At 37.9% G+C, this 18,701-nt stretch overlaps 1 protein-coding gene across 1 annotated transcript in view; it reads right to left on the bottom strand.

Annotated features, from left to right (window-relative positions):
• TSPAN12 (tetraspanin 12) overlaps window positions 1-18,701 on the bottom strand; it is a 62,830-nt gene that overhangs the window by 25,230 nt on the left and 18,899 nt on the right. Inside the window, exon 5 of the mRNA XM_072964601.1 lies at window positions 297-371. Within this exon, the coding sequence (XP_072820702.1) occupies window positions 297-371 (75 nt within the window). The remainder of the gene's footprint in view (window positions 1-296; window positions 372-18,701) is intronic.

Raw genomic sequence — 18,701 nt, 5'->3', positions numbered from 1 at the left:
AATTATTTTGGAACATATACTGTGTTTAGTCTGTTATATCCATGTTTAAGCAAGGTCTGGAATTAAAGACATATATCAGAGCAGAGGAAAGAAATATTACAAATTATGCTTTGGCACTATGCTTTCGACACAGAAAAGGAAATGTTACGTTTCAGAAGTATTGAGAATATTCATTGTTACCATATAGCATAAACACACAAACTCATAATCAGGTGCCTAACAACTCAAGAGTACCTGATTTAAAAGGCTGAACACATCTTGCTTCAGATTGTGATTATATTCCATTTCGAACTCACCATAATTTCCTGCTCGTATGTCCAAACGCCACAAGCCAGCTCTACACAGAAAATGACAAGTAAACTTCCAAAGTACTGCAGAAGAACAGAAAATGAATGCTGTTAGGATAGAATCAAAGTGAAATGTGGTCATTGGAGACAAGCTAAATATTCTTCAGTGCTGTTTATCCAACGGACAAGAAGACAGAGGCACATATTCAAGAAGCTCCTTCCTTTCGGAGCAGATGGGGAAAATTTCAGCAAACTTAGGAACTTCCGCAGGCAACATTTAATACCTACCTCAGTGGACCCTTCGGATAGCGCTCTATTTACTTGAATACTTTCGTCATTAATTCACTCAGTGGAGAAGACTACCTCATTTTACAAATGAAAAAATGAAGGCAAAAAGTAGGCAATCTAACCTGACTTGCTCAAGAATGTGCATTAAAAAATAAATAACATAATTAAAAAATCAAATAAATAAACATAAATGCATAAATAAATAAATTGTAGCGGCCTAGACCCACTGCAGCTGAGTTCTCTGTGCGGTTCCTTGCCACTTCCCCAGTTGTAGAGGTAACTTTACAGAAGTAAATGGTAAAAGGGTGAGAAAGAATGAGCTCTCTGAAAGGTCACTCATTCCAGCAGAATTAAAAGAAGCCCACTGCTGTCATGGCACCCTTACTCCGTCTGTGGTGCCCAGTCAGGGCTGGGGGTACCCGGTTGTGACAAACTGATTTTTCCTCTTCACTGGAATGGTGGCTCCATTAAGGGCAGGAACTTTACTGTGTTCATCAACACAGAACAGATGGTCAATAAACATTTGTTACATGATAGATGAATAGATAATACATGAAATCGAAGCAGAGTGACATGATGGTGAGTGACGCAGGGCCGCCTTGGACTGGGTGACCAGGAAAGGTCTCTTTATGAAGGTGATCTTTAAGATGAGTCAGTAACGCCAAGGAGAGGGCAGTGCTGATAAGCTGTGCAGGAAAGCCATCCAAGAAGAGGAAAGGTCAGGAGCAAGGCCAGCTTTCTGGGGAGCTAGTTAGTTAAGAGCTCAGTGGTACCGAAACACAGGAGGGGCGGGGCTGGGTACAGTGAGGGCAGTAGGTGACCCTGAAAGGTACAAAGGGCCAAATCTCGGTGGGCCATAGAAAGGACTTTGAATTTTTTCCTATATATAACTGAAATTCATTAGCAGGTGACATGACCTGATATACATTATAAAAACATAATTCTGGCTATTATATGAAAATGATCTGTAGGAAAGCAAAGGTGTGATTAGGGCAACTAAATAGAAGATCGCTGAACTAGGTTGGTAGCAGGGAAATGGGAAAAAAAAGGACTGATGCAGGACTGTGAGCCATCAAGGCCTGAATGGTGAGTTTCTTTGCTTCATAATTTTTGACCCCCAAAAAGAGGGGAAAATAAAAGAGAAATTTGAGTTGATTTTCTACTACTTCCATGATATATCCTTTATGGTTTTAAAATATAAATCACTGTTATTAGTTGTAATTTAATAAAGAACATATAGCTATAAAAATCTCTTAGATAAAAGCATGTTTAAAAATAATAATTTGATTCAAAAGGTAAAGTAATATTTTCTTAAGGGGATCCCATTTTACAAGCACTTTTATTTATAGCCTGTGTAGCACTCCTGATCAGCTTTAGTCTACTTAGATCTCATTTCCAAGTATTGCCTTACTCTGAAGATTTTAGCCTTAAAATAATTAGAAGAAATTTTGTGAACACATTACTCCAAGTCAGTTTTTCTCCAAATTCTTCTTAATAATTTACTTAAGAGATGTCTAGACATGAACAATAATGTATTTGCACCTTATGTTACAATATGAAGACTAAATGTTCAATAATTACGTGCCAGATAAATTTTCTTTCTTTGATAAGAACCTAGAAAAGAGTGAGACTCCAGGAAAAATTTACACTTTTGTTTTCTCAGATCCCTAATCAAAATTCTTTTCAAAATTGACCTCTGGTGACAATGAAAACCAAAACAGCCTGAAAAGTCAAGATCCCTCTAAAGATGGAGCATGGACATGGACGAGAACTGTGTGCATTAATGATAGAAAAAGACTAGGACACACCCTGGCTTTGCCTTGGGGATAACCATGCAGATCTCTGGATTGACTTTTCAATTGAAGTAGAGTCGATCTACAATGTTGTGTTAATTTCTAATGTTCAGCATAGTGATTCAGTTGTACATCTACATATATATATATATTCCTTTTCACATTCTTTTTCATCATAAGACTATTATAAGTTATTGAATGTAGTCCCCTGTGCTATACCTTGCTGTTTATCTATTTTATATATAGTAAGTTTCTATCTACAAATCCCAAACTCCCAATTTACCCCTCCACCCCCGCCATTCCCCCACCTGGTAACCACAAATTTGTTTTCTATGTCTCTGAGTCTGTTTCTGTTTTGTAAGTAAGTTCATTTGTCTCATTTTTTTTTACATTTCACATAAAGTGATATCATATGGCATTTATCTTTCTCTTTCTGACTCACTTCACTTAGTATGACAATCTCCAGATCCATCCATGTTGTTGCAACTGGCATTTTATTCTTTTTTATGGGTGGGTAGTGTTCCATTATATATATGTATATATAGCACATCTTCTTTATCCAGTCATCTGCTGATGGACATTTAGGTTGCTTCTATGTTTTGGATATTGTAAATAGTGCTGCTATGAACACTGTGGTGCATGTATCTTTTCAAATTATAGTATTCTTTGGATATATGCCCAGGAGTGGGATTGCTGGGTCATAGAGTAGGTCTATTTCTAGTTTTTTTAATGACTCTCCATACTGTTTTCCATAATGGCTGCACCAAACTACATTCCCACCAATAGTGTAGTTTCCTTTTCTCTACACCCTCTCCAACATTTATTGTTTCTGGAATTTTTAATGATGGCCATTCTGACCAGTGTGAGGTGTGGAAGACATACACAGAGAACTATAAAACATTAAGGAAATTAAAGATAATTTAAAGAACTGGATTGACTTTTAATCCCTTTAAGTCCCATTTGAGTCATCGCTCTCATTTCTCGTCTCCTGGAGTCACTGACTAGCTTCCGATGTCTGTGCTGCATCAACAGAAAGTCCCCCAGCGCAGAGTAAGGGCCCAGATGCACACAATATGTGCAATACCTGGGTGGCTCTGCAAGCTAGGGGAGCCAAACAACAGTGTAATAACTACAGGCGCGACGTCATCTTGACTTTCTAAAGTGACCTTTACAATGATGGACTAGCAAAACCATGTCTTAAGCATCCCCAAGGATGCATATGTAAAGCATACATATCTAAAACAATTTCTCATTACACACTCAAAACTGAGATCACCAATCACAAGAGGGAAGGGGTAAGGTCCACATGAGTTGGATACTCTTTAAAACTGGGAAAAACTCTAAAATGATTGTATCTTTCAGATTCGATTGTTTCATTTGATGCAAGTTCTCCCATATAAGACAATTCCTCTGTCTTTATTCCACTTATACTCAGAGGCATAGATTTATTTGACCTTGATACTGAAAATACAAGTTTCGCCAACATGACAGAACTTTCTTAGAGCAAAGTAAATCTAAAATTTAATTCAAATAAAATATATTTTTATAGATGGTGCTACAGCTTCATGGTGGGCTGCCTTTGCTTGGTTGTCACTGTATTAGCCTCAGACATCCAGTCTTCCAATTCCAAGGAAAACTTTAAAAGTCAGTTCTACCCTTGATACAACAGAGACAAATCAACTGCATTCATGCCTACATTTTCTTTCTTGGTGAGCTCTGAGTCCTAGAGAAAGTCATCCTCATATTGATCATTGCACAGAGAGTCTCTCTGTTACTATTTAGTTTAAGGGCTGGATCTGAGTGAGGCATCTGTAAAACCTGGTGTTAATCTACAGATAGAACAAAACTAGCAAAGAATTAAGCAGTGGCTCCCATTGGGCTTGGTTATGGTAGGAAGCGTACACACACATCACATCTCTCTGCAGAACTGTCTGCTGTCCTTGGCATTACTGGACCACGTGTACATCTCTCCTAGTGGCGTCAGCATGTGTTTCTCATGCTCTCACTTTCCCAACACACATGGTCTGAAGAGATCATCCGTACCAGTCTAGTTTGCAGAGCAAGTCGCCCGTCTCTCCATGAACGCTGTCCTAGAATGGTGGAAAGAGCTCTGAATTTGGAGTCAGCAGACCGACGTTGCAACCCTGTGATCTCTGGAAAATCATTAAACTGCCCTGACTTCAGTTTGTGCATCTAAATGATGAAGATAAAAACCGAGCCTTCTTCACTGTTATCATCAAGTTTGATTTGACACATGGAAAGTGGTTTGGAAATTTCTTTAATTTGTAAAGCATCATACAAGTGCTACTCTGAACTAGTCTGTGAGATACCATAGAATATAGACTTGTCCTTTCCTCCCGAATCTGACCTTCATTCCCTGCCAGGTGTCGCACTTTCTTCCTTATCATTGTTTCCCACTATTTCGTCTCCTGTTCTTTCCCATTTGACCCCTCTTCTTCCCTCTGTGTATAAAGGTATCTCTGTCTCCTGATGTCAAGCCTCAGAGGCTTCAGCTTTTAAACCAGTCATCTGCCTCACTCACAAGTCACCGTGCTCCCTTACCTGCCAGACCACCGGTTCTGGCCGGCAGGGAACTTGTTCTTAAACATTATTTTATCCCAGCGCCGAAGCGGTATCTGTCACACAGCAGGTATTCAATAGATGTCAGTGGAAATAATGATCAGCTTACCAACTGAAAAAAAAAACACAATTTCAGGTTTCCTTGAATTTCTCTGACTAATTTGAGCTCAAGGTTTCTTGTTAACATTTGACTCCCCCTGACTTCTGCTTACACAGTTCTGTTTTAAATGTTGCCTCTCTGTTACACCATGTGTCTTTTTTGAAGTTTATACTATGATAATTTAGTGTGCCTTTAAATATTGAAGACAATTTACACAGGTAAAGAAAAGGAACAATACGCAGACTCTCCCCATCTTTCCTGAGCTACTATCAACCAAACATTTTAAACAAATGAAGACTGGGAACGTGTGTTTATACAAGGAAATTAGAAGGCAATTATTTGCGTTACAAACTATTTCATTTGCTTTAAAAATTATTCAATACAGACTCTCTTAAAATAGCTAAGTTCTTCTCTAGTAATTACACTAAAATTTGTGTCATATGAATAAGTTTTATCCTTAAACATATGTTCATGAAAAAACTGCAAGTAAGGCAAGCTGATAATAAGATACACTCCCAAAACCATGCAATTAATCAGTGATTTTTTTTTTCACTGAATCTCTCAAACTGAGAATAATTACCTTTCAGTTCAAAACTGAATGCCCTCCCTGGGCCAGATAACAGAAGACTAGATAAAAACTGTGCGTGAAACTGCTTTGCTGACTTTTTTTAAGTTTACAAATGGAAGAACATGAGCTTTGAAACAAAACAGACCTGGCTTCAGATTCTGGCCCCTTTACATACCAGGTAGATGACCTTGGGCAAAGCGCTAAGCCTCAGTTTCCTCATCTGCAAAATGAGAATGTTAAAATAAGCTTGCAGGACTGCACTCGGGATTCAGTCAGGTGAAGTGCTGTCCCACGGTCAGTATTACCAAAACGGTAGACGTTATTAACCGTATCATAGTACCTGCTGGAATGGAAACTCTGTGAGTACAGGAGGCATCACCATGTTTTAAATACTTGACACGCTGCCTGGCGCAGAACACATACTCAACACATGTATCTTTGAGTAGACGTGGCACTGATTGGAGGTTGACAGCGAGTAAAATTGTTCATTTCCTCCTAAAGACCATCAGTGTGACTCCCACTAAGGGACACGTAACCCCACAAGCTATTTGGTAAAATCTTCAGTAAAATCCTTGTCCAGCGAGCATATAGCTGGTATTTTTTCAAAAAATCTTTATCAGGAGACGAAAGCAGGAAGGGTGTGGAGGGTGGGGAACTCACTTCTTTTTTAAAAATGCTGAAATCAGTTTGTCTGTTATTTTAAACTAAGGTTGGTGGCAGAATGGCAAGAATGGCAGAGTTTACTGGTCCCTTTCTCCACGGCACGTATTTTGGGAGGAAGGTAAAGGCATGAAACCCCACCTTCCTATTTAACCCGCGGTCACTTGTAAGGAGATGCATCTCCCAACAGAAATAAAGGGGATTCATTTCCCCTATTACAGATGATTTAATTTCCTTATACATGTGCAGACAAGACAGTAGAACCTTAAGGAGGTCTTTTCTTAATTAATTTATTGATAAAAATGATCTGGTTCCCTGACACCTCTCCCAACCCCCAGGATGTTCCCCTAAAGAAAGTAGATTAAATATGTGCCCTTATCTCCTCCTTCTTGAAGCGTCACTAAAACAGTAAAGGGACGTTTTAAAAGACATTAACCCAGAGATAAAGGAAAAGAAGACAACAGCAGGTATATTTCGGAAGGTACAAAGCCAACAGGCAAGCAGCAAAGGTCTCAGCCGGCCCCTGAAAGCCGCATGCTTAATCGGTATTGAGCGGAGAAAGCTGGGAGCAACCTGATTCGCACTGCAGAGCACCCCCAGTGCTCAGGTACTGGCAGCCCTGCATACTTGTGGAAGTGGATGACGGCAGGGCTAAAAAGAGGGTGACCTGTGGAAAACCTGTATAGGGGAAGGTTCGAGCCCTCAGGTCCCCTTCCTCTACTACGTAGCTGGGTGACGACCCACCCGCACCAGTATAGAAGTTGGGGGTTTATTCTCTGGAAACAGTAAAACAGTCTCAGGACTGGGGACTCTTGAGGCTAACGTACAGAGAATTGGAATTCAATTTTAAATACCTTTTCTACAAAGGTTCAAAACCAAAATAGCATCGGATTTCTCAACAGAATATTGGAAGCTATAGGCAGCAGGGGAGTATCTTCGAAATTCTCACAGGAAAAGAAATGATTTCCTACCTATAATTCCATAGCCATCAGAATTAACATGTGAGGCTATATGAAGTCATTTTTAGGTATGCCACTTCTTTAAAAAATGTATTTCCTAAGTATGTTTTTTCAGGAAACTGCTGGAAGATGTGCTCCCTAAAATGACAGACTAAACAGAGTAGGACAATGACTTGGATTCCAGGAAACAAAGGATCTAAAACAAAAGGGAGGCAAAGGAAATTTCAGAATGCTAGCAAAGGGATATCCCATGACGGCAACGGCTTCAGCAGTCCAGACTGGGAGTGGGTCTAGATGCTCTGAGAGATTTCCTTAAAAAAAAAAAAATCATGGCTAGAACACCCCCAAATATCTGAATATGAAGAGAAAACTTAGAGCTGAATTAGACATAAAAACATAGAAAAAAAAGGAGAGGTATTAATTCCAAGACAAACAAACCAAAAAAAAGAAAAAACAACAAACAAACAAAAGCAAAGATCATTCCAGAAAGAAAAAGTAAAACCTGGTAATTTACCTGGCCCCAGCTGTAACATTTGCATTGTCATGAGCATGTGAAAAATGATGATACGTCTGTGTTGAGGTGAGGCAGAAAGTATGCATGGGGGGAGGCAGGGGGGCCTGAGGGCAGAAAAGGCTATCAGTGCTTCACCTTCCATAGATGTCGATGGATCGGGCTTAAAACTAGAAGAATGAGAAGAGGTAGGTAAATTTGTGATTTAGAGACACGGAAGTAAACTCCAAGGGAATCTGCTGAAACAAAAATTGAAATCACTGCCTCTTTCTTAGGGGTGGAAAATCATAAAGGCGAAGGACTACTGTTCTGCAGAAGAAGCATTTTAGAATTAAATTTAGTATAAATTTTGTGCAAGAAGCACTTTGATAAAAATTAAACAACAGCCCCGCCTCTGAAGACTTGACGCCCAAGAGAAAAACACTTGATAACTACAGGATTTTGTATGTTTTACACAGAAAACATTATTCAAAAAGGCTGAAAATGGTAAGCAGCCCAATTATACTTCATGGTAATTGGGACAAAAGAGAGTGGGTGGCAGTTGGAAAGTTTATGCTCAGGTGCCGTCATCCCAAATGTACCTTCACCAGCTGAAAACAGAAATGTATAACAGAGTGCACACTGAGATGTGATTTACAGACCCTGCCCAGAGGTCTTCTCCACTAGACCCTGTTTGGAAATTTGAATCTCTCCTGCCATATTGCTCATTGAAACCATGCATACTGCTCAAGTCAGTGTGAGCTGGATTATTTTCCATGGTAATTTATTTTAGTCACCAAATTTTGAAGCTTAGAACTCCATGTTATAGGCAATTTCATTCAATGTGGGAGGCTTGGATTTAGTTTATTTGCTCAAGAGACACATGTGTTTGTATATATACAAACCAACCTGGATTCAGATCCCAGCTTAATCACTTAATAGTTGGGCAAATCATATAACACTTCTGTGTCTCAGTGTCCTCATCTATAAAATGATGTAACAACAGTGGCAACCTTACAGTATAGTTGGGAGAACTTAATGAGCCAATACACCCAAAGCACGTACAATAGTGGCCGGCATCTAGTACATATTCTACCAGGGATGGTGGTGGTGGTAGCAATGCCTCACAATCCATCATCCACAGACACCCCCAACTTCTGAACAAATATGCTCACAAGCACATGTTCACAGGAGTATATACAAAACCCTTCTTGTCTTTGAACTAAAACCCCTATGTTCCTGTGTTTGACCTTTTCCAGTAGGGAAAAAAAACTACCAATAATATCAAAATTTTAAGGATGGCAAAAAAAATTGCTTTTTCCCTCCACCTAATATTCCTAGTTAAAGGTACAAACACTGCTTTAATTGCTCTGTCAAAGTCCTCAACAAATTATATCAATAATTCCATCTTCTCTTTTTATGTTTTGAACTTAATATTAAGTCAGTAAGATCAACTTTTTTTTAAAATTCATGGTAAAATTAATTTTTGTCCTTATTCACATGTTATAATTTTTATAGTGAAATATAGCCAATGAGTGCTAATAGTTTGTTAAATTGAACTGTCATAAAAACACTAATAAATGAAAGAGATTTATTTTCAAATTTTTTCATCTTTACTTCTTTACTGTTAATAATTGATTTAATAAAATTTCTAAGAAAGCAGTATTTGCTTTTGTATAAAATATTTCAAATAATTCTCACTTTGGGCAAAAGAGATACATTTAAAATTTTTCGTTTCTAATTTCTATCAATCTAATGAAAACCAAAAAACAATCTGCCGTAACAAAGTCCATCAATTTACCGAGTGCTTACATTCACTGAAAATATTAAACTTAATAAGCAATTGAGAAATACAGGAGAAGATACTTTCAATTACTAAGAGCCTTTCATAGAAAATATGTTCTATTAATATAAAATTTATCCTCATCTTATCCAGCTTTATGGAGACAGGATTCTGAGACGTATACTATCTAAGAAAAACAAAAAATCCTATATCCAACCCACCACAAACAGACCAAACAGTTATTCTCCAAACTATTTTTCTGTACAAAAGCCAAGTGGAAAATAATTTTTACATTAAAACAAGACTGGGATATCTTCCTTGAACACTTTTATATAAATTTCTCTGTGCAAGCCAGCCGATAATCAACCACGTATCACAGAACCTCCTCAGTAAGAAAATGTTTCACCGAGAGAAGAGTAAAAATTATAAACACTGTAGAAGTTATTTTAATCTGCTACTCTTTTAATTTATGACTGAAAATTCAGGTAATTTTTTCGTAAGTAACACTCTACATAATTTGAAACCACAAAAGTCAGATTTGCTTATTTTGGAAAATTAATACAACCTGAGATTCACCACGCCACAAATGAAAACAACTTCAAAATATAACATATTCTATACTGGACGTTTTAATATCTTTAAAACATGATGCCTTTTGACTCCTACCTACATGCTACATAACCAACACTTTTAATAAACAAAAAGTTTGATGAAAGGCCTACACTCACTAAATGATAAATGATAAACTCCAGTCTCTACCCTGTCAAATGCTAAACTCTGCAAGCTTTCAGTGCTAAGTATCTCTATGTCAGCTGTTTATTTTTCCTTTCCCGGTGATTGGAGGTTTAAAAATATTATATTACTTATAGTTAGTAAATAAGAGAATTCCAGTGCCAAATATTTGTACAAGATAATGGAACAGCCGACATTCTGTTAGGAATCCACTGGGACTAAACTTCTAGCAGTCCAAGAGCACTTGCTGCTTAACACGCACATCCAGACAAAAGCCTCTGTTTCCGTCTAGTCTCAGAGATGTCATAGCAGACACAGGACTGGCACTTTCTGAAGGCCAGTTATTCACCACGTTCTGTGACTTCTTACAAAATTTTCAAAGAAAAAGCAACATTAGATTTCCTTTAAGAATCATTAAAAAAAAAGAATCGTAAATAGAATGAGTTCAGTCTAATTTAGAAAAAGCTAGAACAATAAACTAGTTTTGGAAGAAACAAAGTCTTGTAATTCCGGAGCCCATGCGGAAGGTCGAGCTAAAGGAAGAAAGGGTCGGTGCACTGTGCCCCTTTGCTCTTGCTTATATTTGAATAAATATAGAAGATGCCTTCTAATAATGTGTCTTAATTTACTCCCCTGTTTAATTTCATTTACACTGGCAATTCATTGTTGAGCGAATCTCTCTATCAAAGATGTTGGTGAAGTTCAGATTAGTATGTGTTTGCTTCACATACTGCCCAAGTTATTAGACAGAGAAATGTGGTATGCCAAGAGCAGAGGGACTTGGCCCAGGGTTGCCGGGGTCAGTGATGTATATCATGACAGGTAAAGCATTAAGGCTGAGGCAATAAAGTAGCTGGACACGCTAGACAGGTCACCGTGTGTATAGTTTCTGTTGCTCTGTACGCTGGGTCAGCTAAAGTCTGCACGCCCAGCCCCCGCGCCGAAGATTTACAGGGTGTTACTGGTCTCGGAAGAGGCTGTCTCCATGTATTATTGGGCCATTGCTCAGAATGCCAGACAGGGGCCCCCATCACCAGAACCTGGGCGGGAAAGGGCAAAGAGGAAGGAGCCTTACAAGGATCCTAAGCAACACAGCCAAAGAGCACCAGACTGGATTCCGAGCGAGATCGCACCGCTCACGCAGACCCAACCAGACGTGGCCACATGCCTCCCAAACAGGAGGGGCGCAGGAGCTCGTTGTCACAGGCCCCTTTTTGGCAATATCATTTAAAGGACAACAGGGTAGGAAATTGGGATTTTTCAAAGATTTATTAGGTAGAAGGGGAACTCATACTTAAACATCTGCGATAACTTCTGAATCTATCTCTAACTCTGTATTTGTGAAAGTATCTTCTAACTCACGTTTTTAAATTGCTTCACCTTTATTTTCACACAAGCTATACATTTTCACTTACTTTGGACATTCTCCAGAATAACCACAAACCTATTTGTTAAAAGATTATTAAAGGGAAATGTTTCCTTTAAATTTTATGAATCAACGAATACAAATATTTATTACAAGTGAAGAGGTGTATTCTTGTTTCTTTTCTTTTTTTTGATAAATCTATTTAAGCCAAAACACTTTCTTCCTGAACCAAAAATACATATTTTCTTTCTTACATAATAAGTTATAAGAATACAACTTGATTCACAGTCTGCTTAATGTTCAGGGAAAGAAAAATCGTATATAAATAATGATAAAAATCATTAACTTGTCCTCAAAGTTGTAATTCAGTCCATTTATTAGAAGGAAACATTTAAATTAAATAGCGTGAATTACAGACCAACTTTAAGGAAATGCAAGTTTATTACAGAAAAAATATTTTAGCTATAAGCTATAAGAATGCTGAAAAGCAGAGGTTCTTGAAGATCTGCTTTTAAAAACAGATTAATGATGATATGAAAGGACTATATCATTGTAAGTTACGTACTTCTAATACGCTTGAAAAGTTTGTTCACAAACAAGCTACAACAATTCTCTAATACTAGTCAATTGTTCACGGAACTTTTTCCCCGTGAGAAACTGCAGCAGCATTCCGAACTACTGTTCCAACCATTCCACAAGAGCCTTGGCTGGCTGGTCTCCCTAAGGGCATTCTAGCTGCACATTCAGTCTCCTGGTGCCTACTTTGTAGCTTGATTACCATATTTTTGCTATTAAGCCTGAGCTAAACACGTCCAGATTAATAAGTGCTTTTTTAACTATGTACATCTAGGGAAAAATTCTAAACCATTGGCTAGACTGCCCCACGTGAAAACCTTTATTCCTTCACCAGTAAACGTACGTTGTTAGAATAAAAATACGTCTTCCATTCGTTCTCTCGTCTGTCATTAAAAAAGAGTCTCTAAATGGGAAGCCCACTTAGCCCAGAGTGGCGGGACCAGGGAGCTCTTTTCTTCCAGGTAAATGAGAAAGGGGCCCAGGGGAAAGCAGGAACAGGCAGTGACACCAGAATTATGGAGCAAAGGATAGATCAGATCACATCACTCTTCAGCTCACAGAGCTCCACACTGCGGAGTATGTACTCACAGTATTCAAGCCCTCACCATAATTTGGTCCTGGGTCACATGGCCAGCTCTCAGCCCTGCATGCCTGGCACACAACCATCCTATGACCTACACATGCCCTTCGCCAAACACACCATGAGCTTCTGAGTCTTACCACAATTGCTCCCTCCACCAGCCTTTCAATTGCTTCCTCAAAAGCACCTTGCCTCCCCAGCAAAGGCCCTTCCGTCAACCATCCTCCAGCCCCATCCGTGAGTCAGCAATCACCCCAATTTTGCCTCCCCCCTCAGATCTCCACTCCTCATGTCCCTTTATTAAATGTTCTCAGCAGAACAGTTCTTTTAAAGTACCTTTAATAACACAAAGAGAGCATTTTTAGAATTAAAATATTTTCATTTTAAAAGGGAAACTTCTTGTGATCTCATCAGAAGTTATCAGTCCACGTCTTTAACTTCGCTGGGGAAATCCCACACAGAACTCGAATATTTTAAATATTTTTAAGTGCTTGTTTCCTAGGAGAGGCACCGAAAAGATTCACATTTTTACTTAATTGGAAACAATTCTTACATTGGCATGTATCATCTAATAAAGTTCCAACTTTCTTAAGATAATGTTTCTAAAATGTCTTCACAGTGGTAACCATTTTGAAGAAATTTGTAGTTTCCCAATTTAAAATTTTTAAAACTAAAATAATGGTAAACGAAAGGAAATTCAGGGATAATCACTTGAGAATAATTCAAAGATACTGAGTGGTGAACTACAATGCTTATCCATTTTAAATAAAATTTAAATTAGTGTTTCTGTCAAGTGAGCTGCCAAGATTCATCTTAATCTGAGCACATAATCAGGACCTGTTACCACCTTTTATCTATATAAAGAGGCAAATATATGGATCACAATTCTGAAAAAGTAAGGCTATAAAATTTATGAAATTTCATGAAAAAAACTTAACTTTTAGATTTGTAAGCTATTATATAGTCATGAAATTCATTAAACACCACATACAAATATTAAACATCATTCTTCCAAAAAGATCTTCTGAAAGCTACTTTCATCATCGGCTGAAACGACTTAATTCTCTCATCTTCTACATGTGTCATTTGCTTGTCTATTGTCTACTGACTCTGTTCCTGAGTCATCTAGACACCTAAATGATTTTTTACTTTTGTATATGTATTTTTTTATTGAAGTATAGTCAGTCTACAATGTTGTGTCAGTTTCTGGTGTGCAGCATAATGCTTCAGTCATACATAAACATACATATATTCGTTTTCATACATTTTCACCGTAAGTTACTAAAAGGTATTGAATATAGCTTGCTGTGCTATACAATATAAACTCATTATTTATTTATTTGATGTGTATTAGTTAGTATCTGCAAATCTCAAGCTCCCAGTTGACACCTATATGATTCTAAATGACTGTCTACTGTTTTACTTTTGCCAGAGGAAGTCAGTAGACTGACAACACAGGAGGCAGATATGAAAGCAAAAATTCTACACAATTGCTGAATTAGCCTCAAGGTAGCATTTGCTGAACCAGGTAACCAGCATTCATAGCTGGAACAACCCTTTCAAGAGCATGTGCTGCCAGAGAACTATCTGGCATTGAACTCTGCACAGACCAGGGACATTCACCAAATCAATGGGTACAGATTTATAGTGTTTATGTTTAACCAAAGCTATCGCAGGTGTATATATTAAGAAACAATATATAACAAAGCTTAAAATGCTTACTTACTATGACAGAGTACACCTAAATCATACAAAGTCAGAACACAAAAAGTTGAACCATTCGTATGTCAAACTCTAAAGTAAGCAAAAAGTCCAAAGAACACTCAGGATCCTGTCACAAAGACTCAACACAAAGGGCATGTGTATCCTGACCTTTACTTTTAAAGACGTCTGCCTATGCGCTTTTCTGGGGTATAACTAGAGGCAGTCAAACCAACATTACTTCAGAAACAGGAAGGTTAATGGAACCCTGTCCCGGGCTTTTTGTGCACACGAAAACAAAAACAAGGTGGGCAGACTGAGCCTCTGGATCTAGAAATGCCTACGTCATCTTCAGTTTCCTCTGCTTAGAATTTTTGGGAGTTTAACAACTAAATATAGAAATGATAGCTTTGAGGGGAGGGTGTAGCTCAATGGTAGAGTGCATGCCTAGCATGCATGAGGTCCTGAGTTCAATCCCCAGTACCTCCATTAAATAAATAAATAAACCTAATTAATTCTCCCCAACCCCTCTCTCAGCCAAAACCTATAGCTTTAAAAGAATTCTAGTTCACATGTGGAAATAAAATGTACATATTGAAGGGAAATGTTTCTATCATATGAAAAATGCATAAATATTAAAAAATACCTCATTTCCTGATGTCAGGTAATACAAACATTGCTATCATGTGCAAAAAGGTTTACTGAATTCAGCTGCCTTCCACCCAGTCCCCAACGCCTTAGTCCAGACCCCATCCATGATTCCTGAATATTATTGTATAACCACTAATTGGCCTTCACAGGCGTCTCCAGCCCTAAGCATTATCATCTCATCCCATGCTGGAAACACCCATTGGCTCTCTATAGTCCAAGAGATAACATTAGACTCTCCAGCAAAGACCCTCACAGTTGGACTTCTTTGCCCACTTCTCACTGGTACCATAGCCACAAGAAATTGCTCAGTTGTGCCTCAACTTGCCATGTTCCTTCCTTCCTCCGTATCTGCACGCACTCTTCATGCAGCTTTCCTTCTCTACCAGAAAACTCCTACACATTTTCAATATCCAGCTCAAATAAAGACTCTCCTGCAAAACCAACCAGAAGTCTCCAACTGCTCCTTATTCTGGGTTCCCCCACTAATTTATTTATAAATTTAATCCTGTATTTTGCTTTGTTGTTTTCCTTGTGTTCTCCCACTTCATCTTTGTATCTCAAGTGTCTATCACAGACTGGCTACTCGATGTATGTTTAAAGACGGAAACAGGAAAGAAAGGGTGATGGAAAGGGAGAAAGGAGAAGAGAACCAGCTTGATTCTTTAACAGGATAAGGGAGAACTATGGTGGAATTTTCAGCATTCCTTGCGTAAGAAGAACATTAAGAGGTCATGTTTTTAAAAGTTAAATGAGTACTGACTACCTTGGAATTATACATGAAGCATATTAAGTCTTACAGAAATAGTGCCAGTAATTAATTAAATGTATTCTAATTGTAGGCTGGTGGAGTGAAACATGCTTAGACTTGGAGCCTAAACTGTATCAGGATGCTAATGAAAGCAACCAGCATCTGTGTAACTTGGGGCATCCCACTTTCCTTTGGCTATAAAAGAAGTCTAACCATTTAAAGTTGCTTTAAGTATTTTCTGAGAAAACAGGGTAAAACTCTGGGCAGATGCTGAACGTGCAGTCAAGGATATGATGGATCCTAATTCAGAAATAAAGGTGCTAGGCTATCAGCCAAAATTATAAATGGAAAATAATAAAGATATTTAACATAATACTTCCGTTTTAACTTAAAGGGTTATGAGTAGCTGTATAATTCTTTAATTTACAACTCCTTAAAAGAAGGCCTTAGAGTCTGTAGAAAGTTAACCACTATTTACAGATATTCCAGTTTTGCATTATGATTTCAAACAACAGAAAACTGAGACTGGTTCATTTCTCCGCGGCCATTAAAAATGTACTCGATTTCCATTAGGAGAATCATTTCAAATCTGGTTCAATCACTGTATATTTTAAGAAAGCTTTAACAATGCTTCCAATCACTAGCTTTGTGCAAATTCTCTTGGATGATAAAAATGAAAAAAAGAAAGAAAGAAAGAAAACCTTCCCTTTTAAGTACAAGGTACTGATCTTACACATGTAAGGTGCATGCAACTTAATATCTGACCAGCGCCTGACAAGTTGGGGTTTGCTGGCAGTTGAGCATATATTAGCATCACACTCTGACAAATGGCGATCTCCTGATGGTGACATTCAGCTGTTGTCGATATTGTAAACATGTCTGTTCAATCTGTTTACATTGCCCCTGAGCTGGCACCGCTTTCCTAATGCCTCTGTTAGTAGCAAGGAAGAATTGCAATAACAAATGAATTTCATTTAGTCTACAGCTAAAAGCCTCGGGAAGCACCTATCTAAAGCTTAAAACCAATTTCCATTTAGCTTCAACTTCTCTTTTAAACAGAGGAGGAATTCCTGCTACTGAAACTGCTTTGATAGTCATGGCATATTTAAGTTTATCTTCCTGGCCATTTTGGCTTGTTTTCCCAATATAATTAGGATTTAACTACTCATAATCTCCTCCTATACATCTATTAAAGTTTCTGTTCCATGATAGTTTCAGATTTATTAAGAACAAATCTGGTTAGAGTAGGGTTGCCCAATTCAGCAAATAAAAATACAGGATGCCCGTTTTAATTTGAGTTTCAGATAAAAAGTAAATGTCTTAGTAATGTGCATCCTAAATATTGCATGGGACATACTTATACTAAAATAATATTGTTGCCTATCTGAAATCCAAATTTAGTTGGATGTCCTGTATTTTATTTAGGAAACTTCAATTAGGGTGTTTTAACAATTTTTATCTCTAATTCAATACAAGTCTCAGTACATGACCAAGATTCACCAGAAATGTTTTCCTCCAGGTAGCCTTTTGGCTTGCAGAGTTTTTTTGCTTGTTTGTTTTTTTTTTTGGAGGGAGGAGGGAAGGCGAGGTGAGAGAGCAAGGTCAGTTATAAAGAGTTGTTTTGAGCTTCACTCAGTTTTTCTCAATCAGTTTGATGAATAATGGAATTCTGACTTTTGCTTAAGAAGCACCATAGCCCAGTCGCAGCTCTTTTTTTCAGTAATCATTCAAGAGATATGGCGGCCCTCAGAGATATTGACTGTCTTAAAAAAAAAAAAAAGCTTTACTCTGGTTTAGATCTTAAAAGTGAAGTAACACTTTGAATACAGGAAAATGGACAAGTTGGATTGAATGCACTGGGCTTATTTAAACATTTACAACCAAAATTAAGGAGCTTCCTACATTTTTTTTTTAAATTAGGTTAAAAAGCTAAAGGGCACAAAGGAAGAAACCATGGGAGTTGCCTTGCAAATATCTGCCAAAGACGTAATATCTCGTCATGTCCCCCCGCTTTACTTTCCCCTCCTTTAAGAAGTCATTCCTCTTGTTGTGTAAACCTATCTAACAGCCAGGCTCCTCCCTTAAAATTTCACTCTCTTCACTGCCTTCCAGACACCATCCTCCATCTGATGTGCTGGCCACTGTTACTCACACTGTTCTAACTTCCTGTCTGTTATTCAATTTCATAAACAGCTATTAAAGCAACAGGCAGGCTGAATGTTTCATATTATCAAGTTGTCCATCGTCTGGTAGTTTTGGCTGGTTACTAAAAAGAGGCAATTTTTAATAAGAGAAATGCACTAAACTTCAAAAGTTGATACATTTCTCTTAGAGACATCAGTAAAGGCCCAAAAAGAATGGGCTTGGCGGTCAGAAACACTGAGATCTGAATCCAAGCTTTGCCTCTCAGTGCTGAGTGACCTTGGGCATACTAGTGAACCTTTCTGAACCTCACTTACGATTATCTACCCTAGATGATTGTTGTCTGGTTTAAAATGAAGGACCACGGGGGGAAATATTTTATGCAATGTGAGATATTTAGTCATTAAGATACGCTAAATATTAATAATTAAATAATACTAAGATACTTAAGCACTTAAGAAAAGACAGTAATTACAGAGGAAAATAGTGCAGTTGTTACAAATAGGTAGTTGGAACTAGACTTGAATGGTCCAAATATCATATACTCTTTTTACCAGCCGTGCAAACCTAGGCAAATCACTTGGCTGATCTGTGCCTCATTTCCTCACTTATATTATGGGAATAATAATAGTATCTATCTCCTTAGGACTATGGGGAGGGCAAAACTGACTACTGTAAAACTCTTCATATAAAAATT

This window comes from Vicugna pacos, chromosome 7, assembly GCF_048564905.1.
Source record: "Vicugna pacos chromosome 7, VicPac4, whole genome shotgun sequence".
Lineage (NCBI taxonomy): Eukaryota > Metazoa > Chordata > Mammalia > Artiodactyla > Camelidae > Vicugna > Vicugna pacos.
Note: the sequence above shows the minus strand (reverse complement) of the source record. Positions and strands in the feature narration are given on the sequence as shown.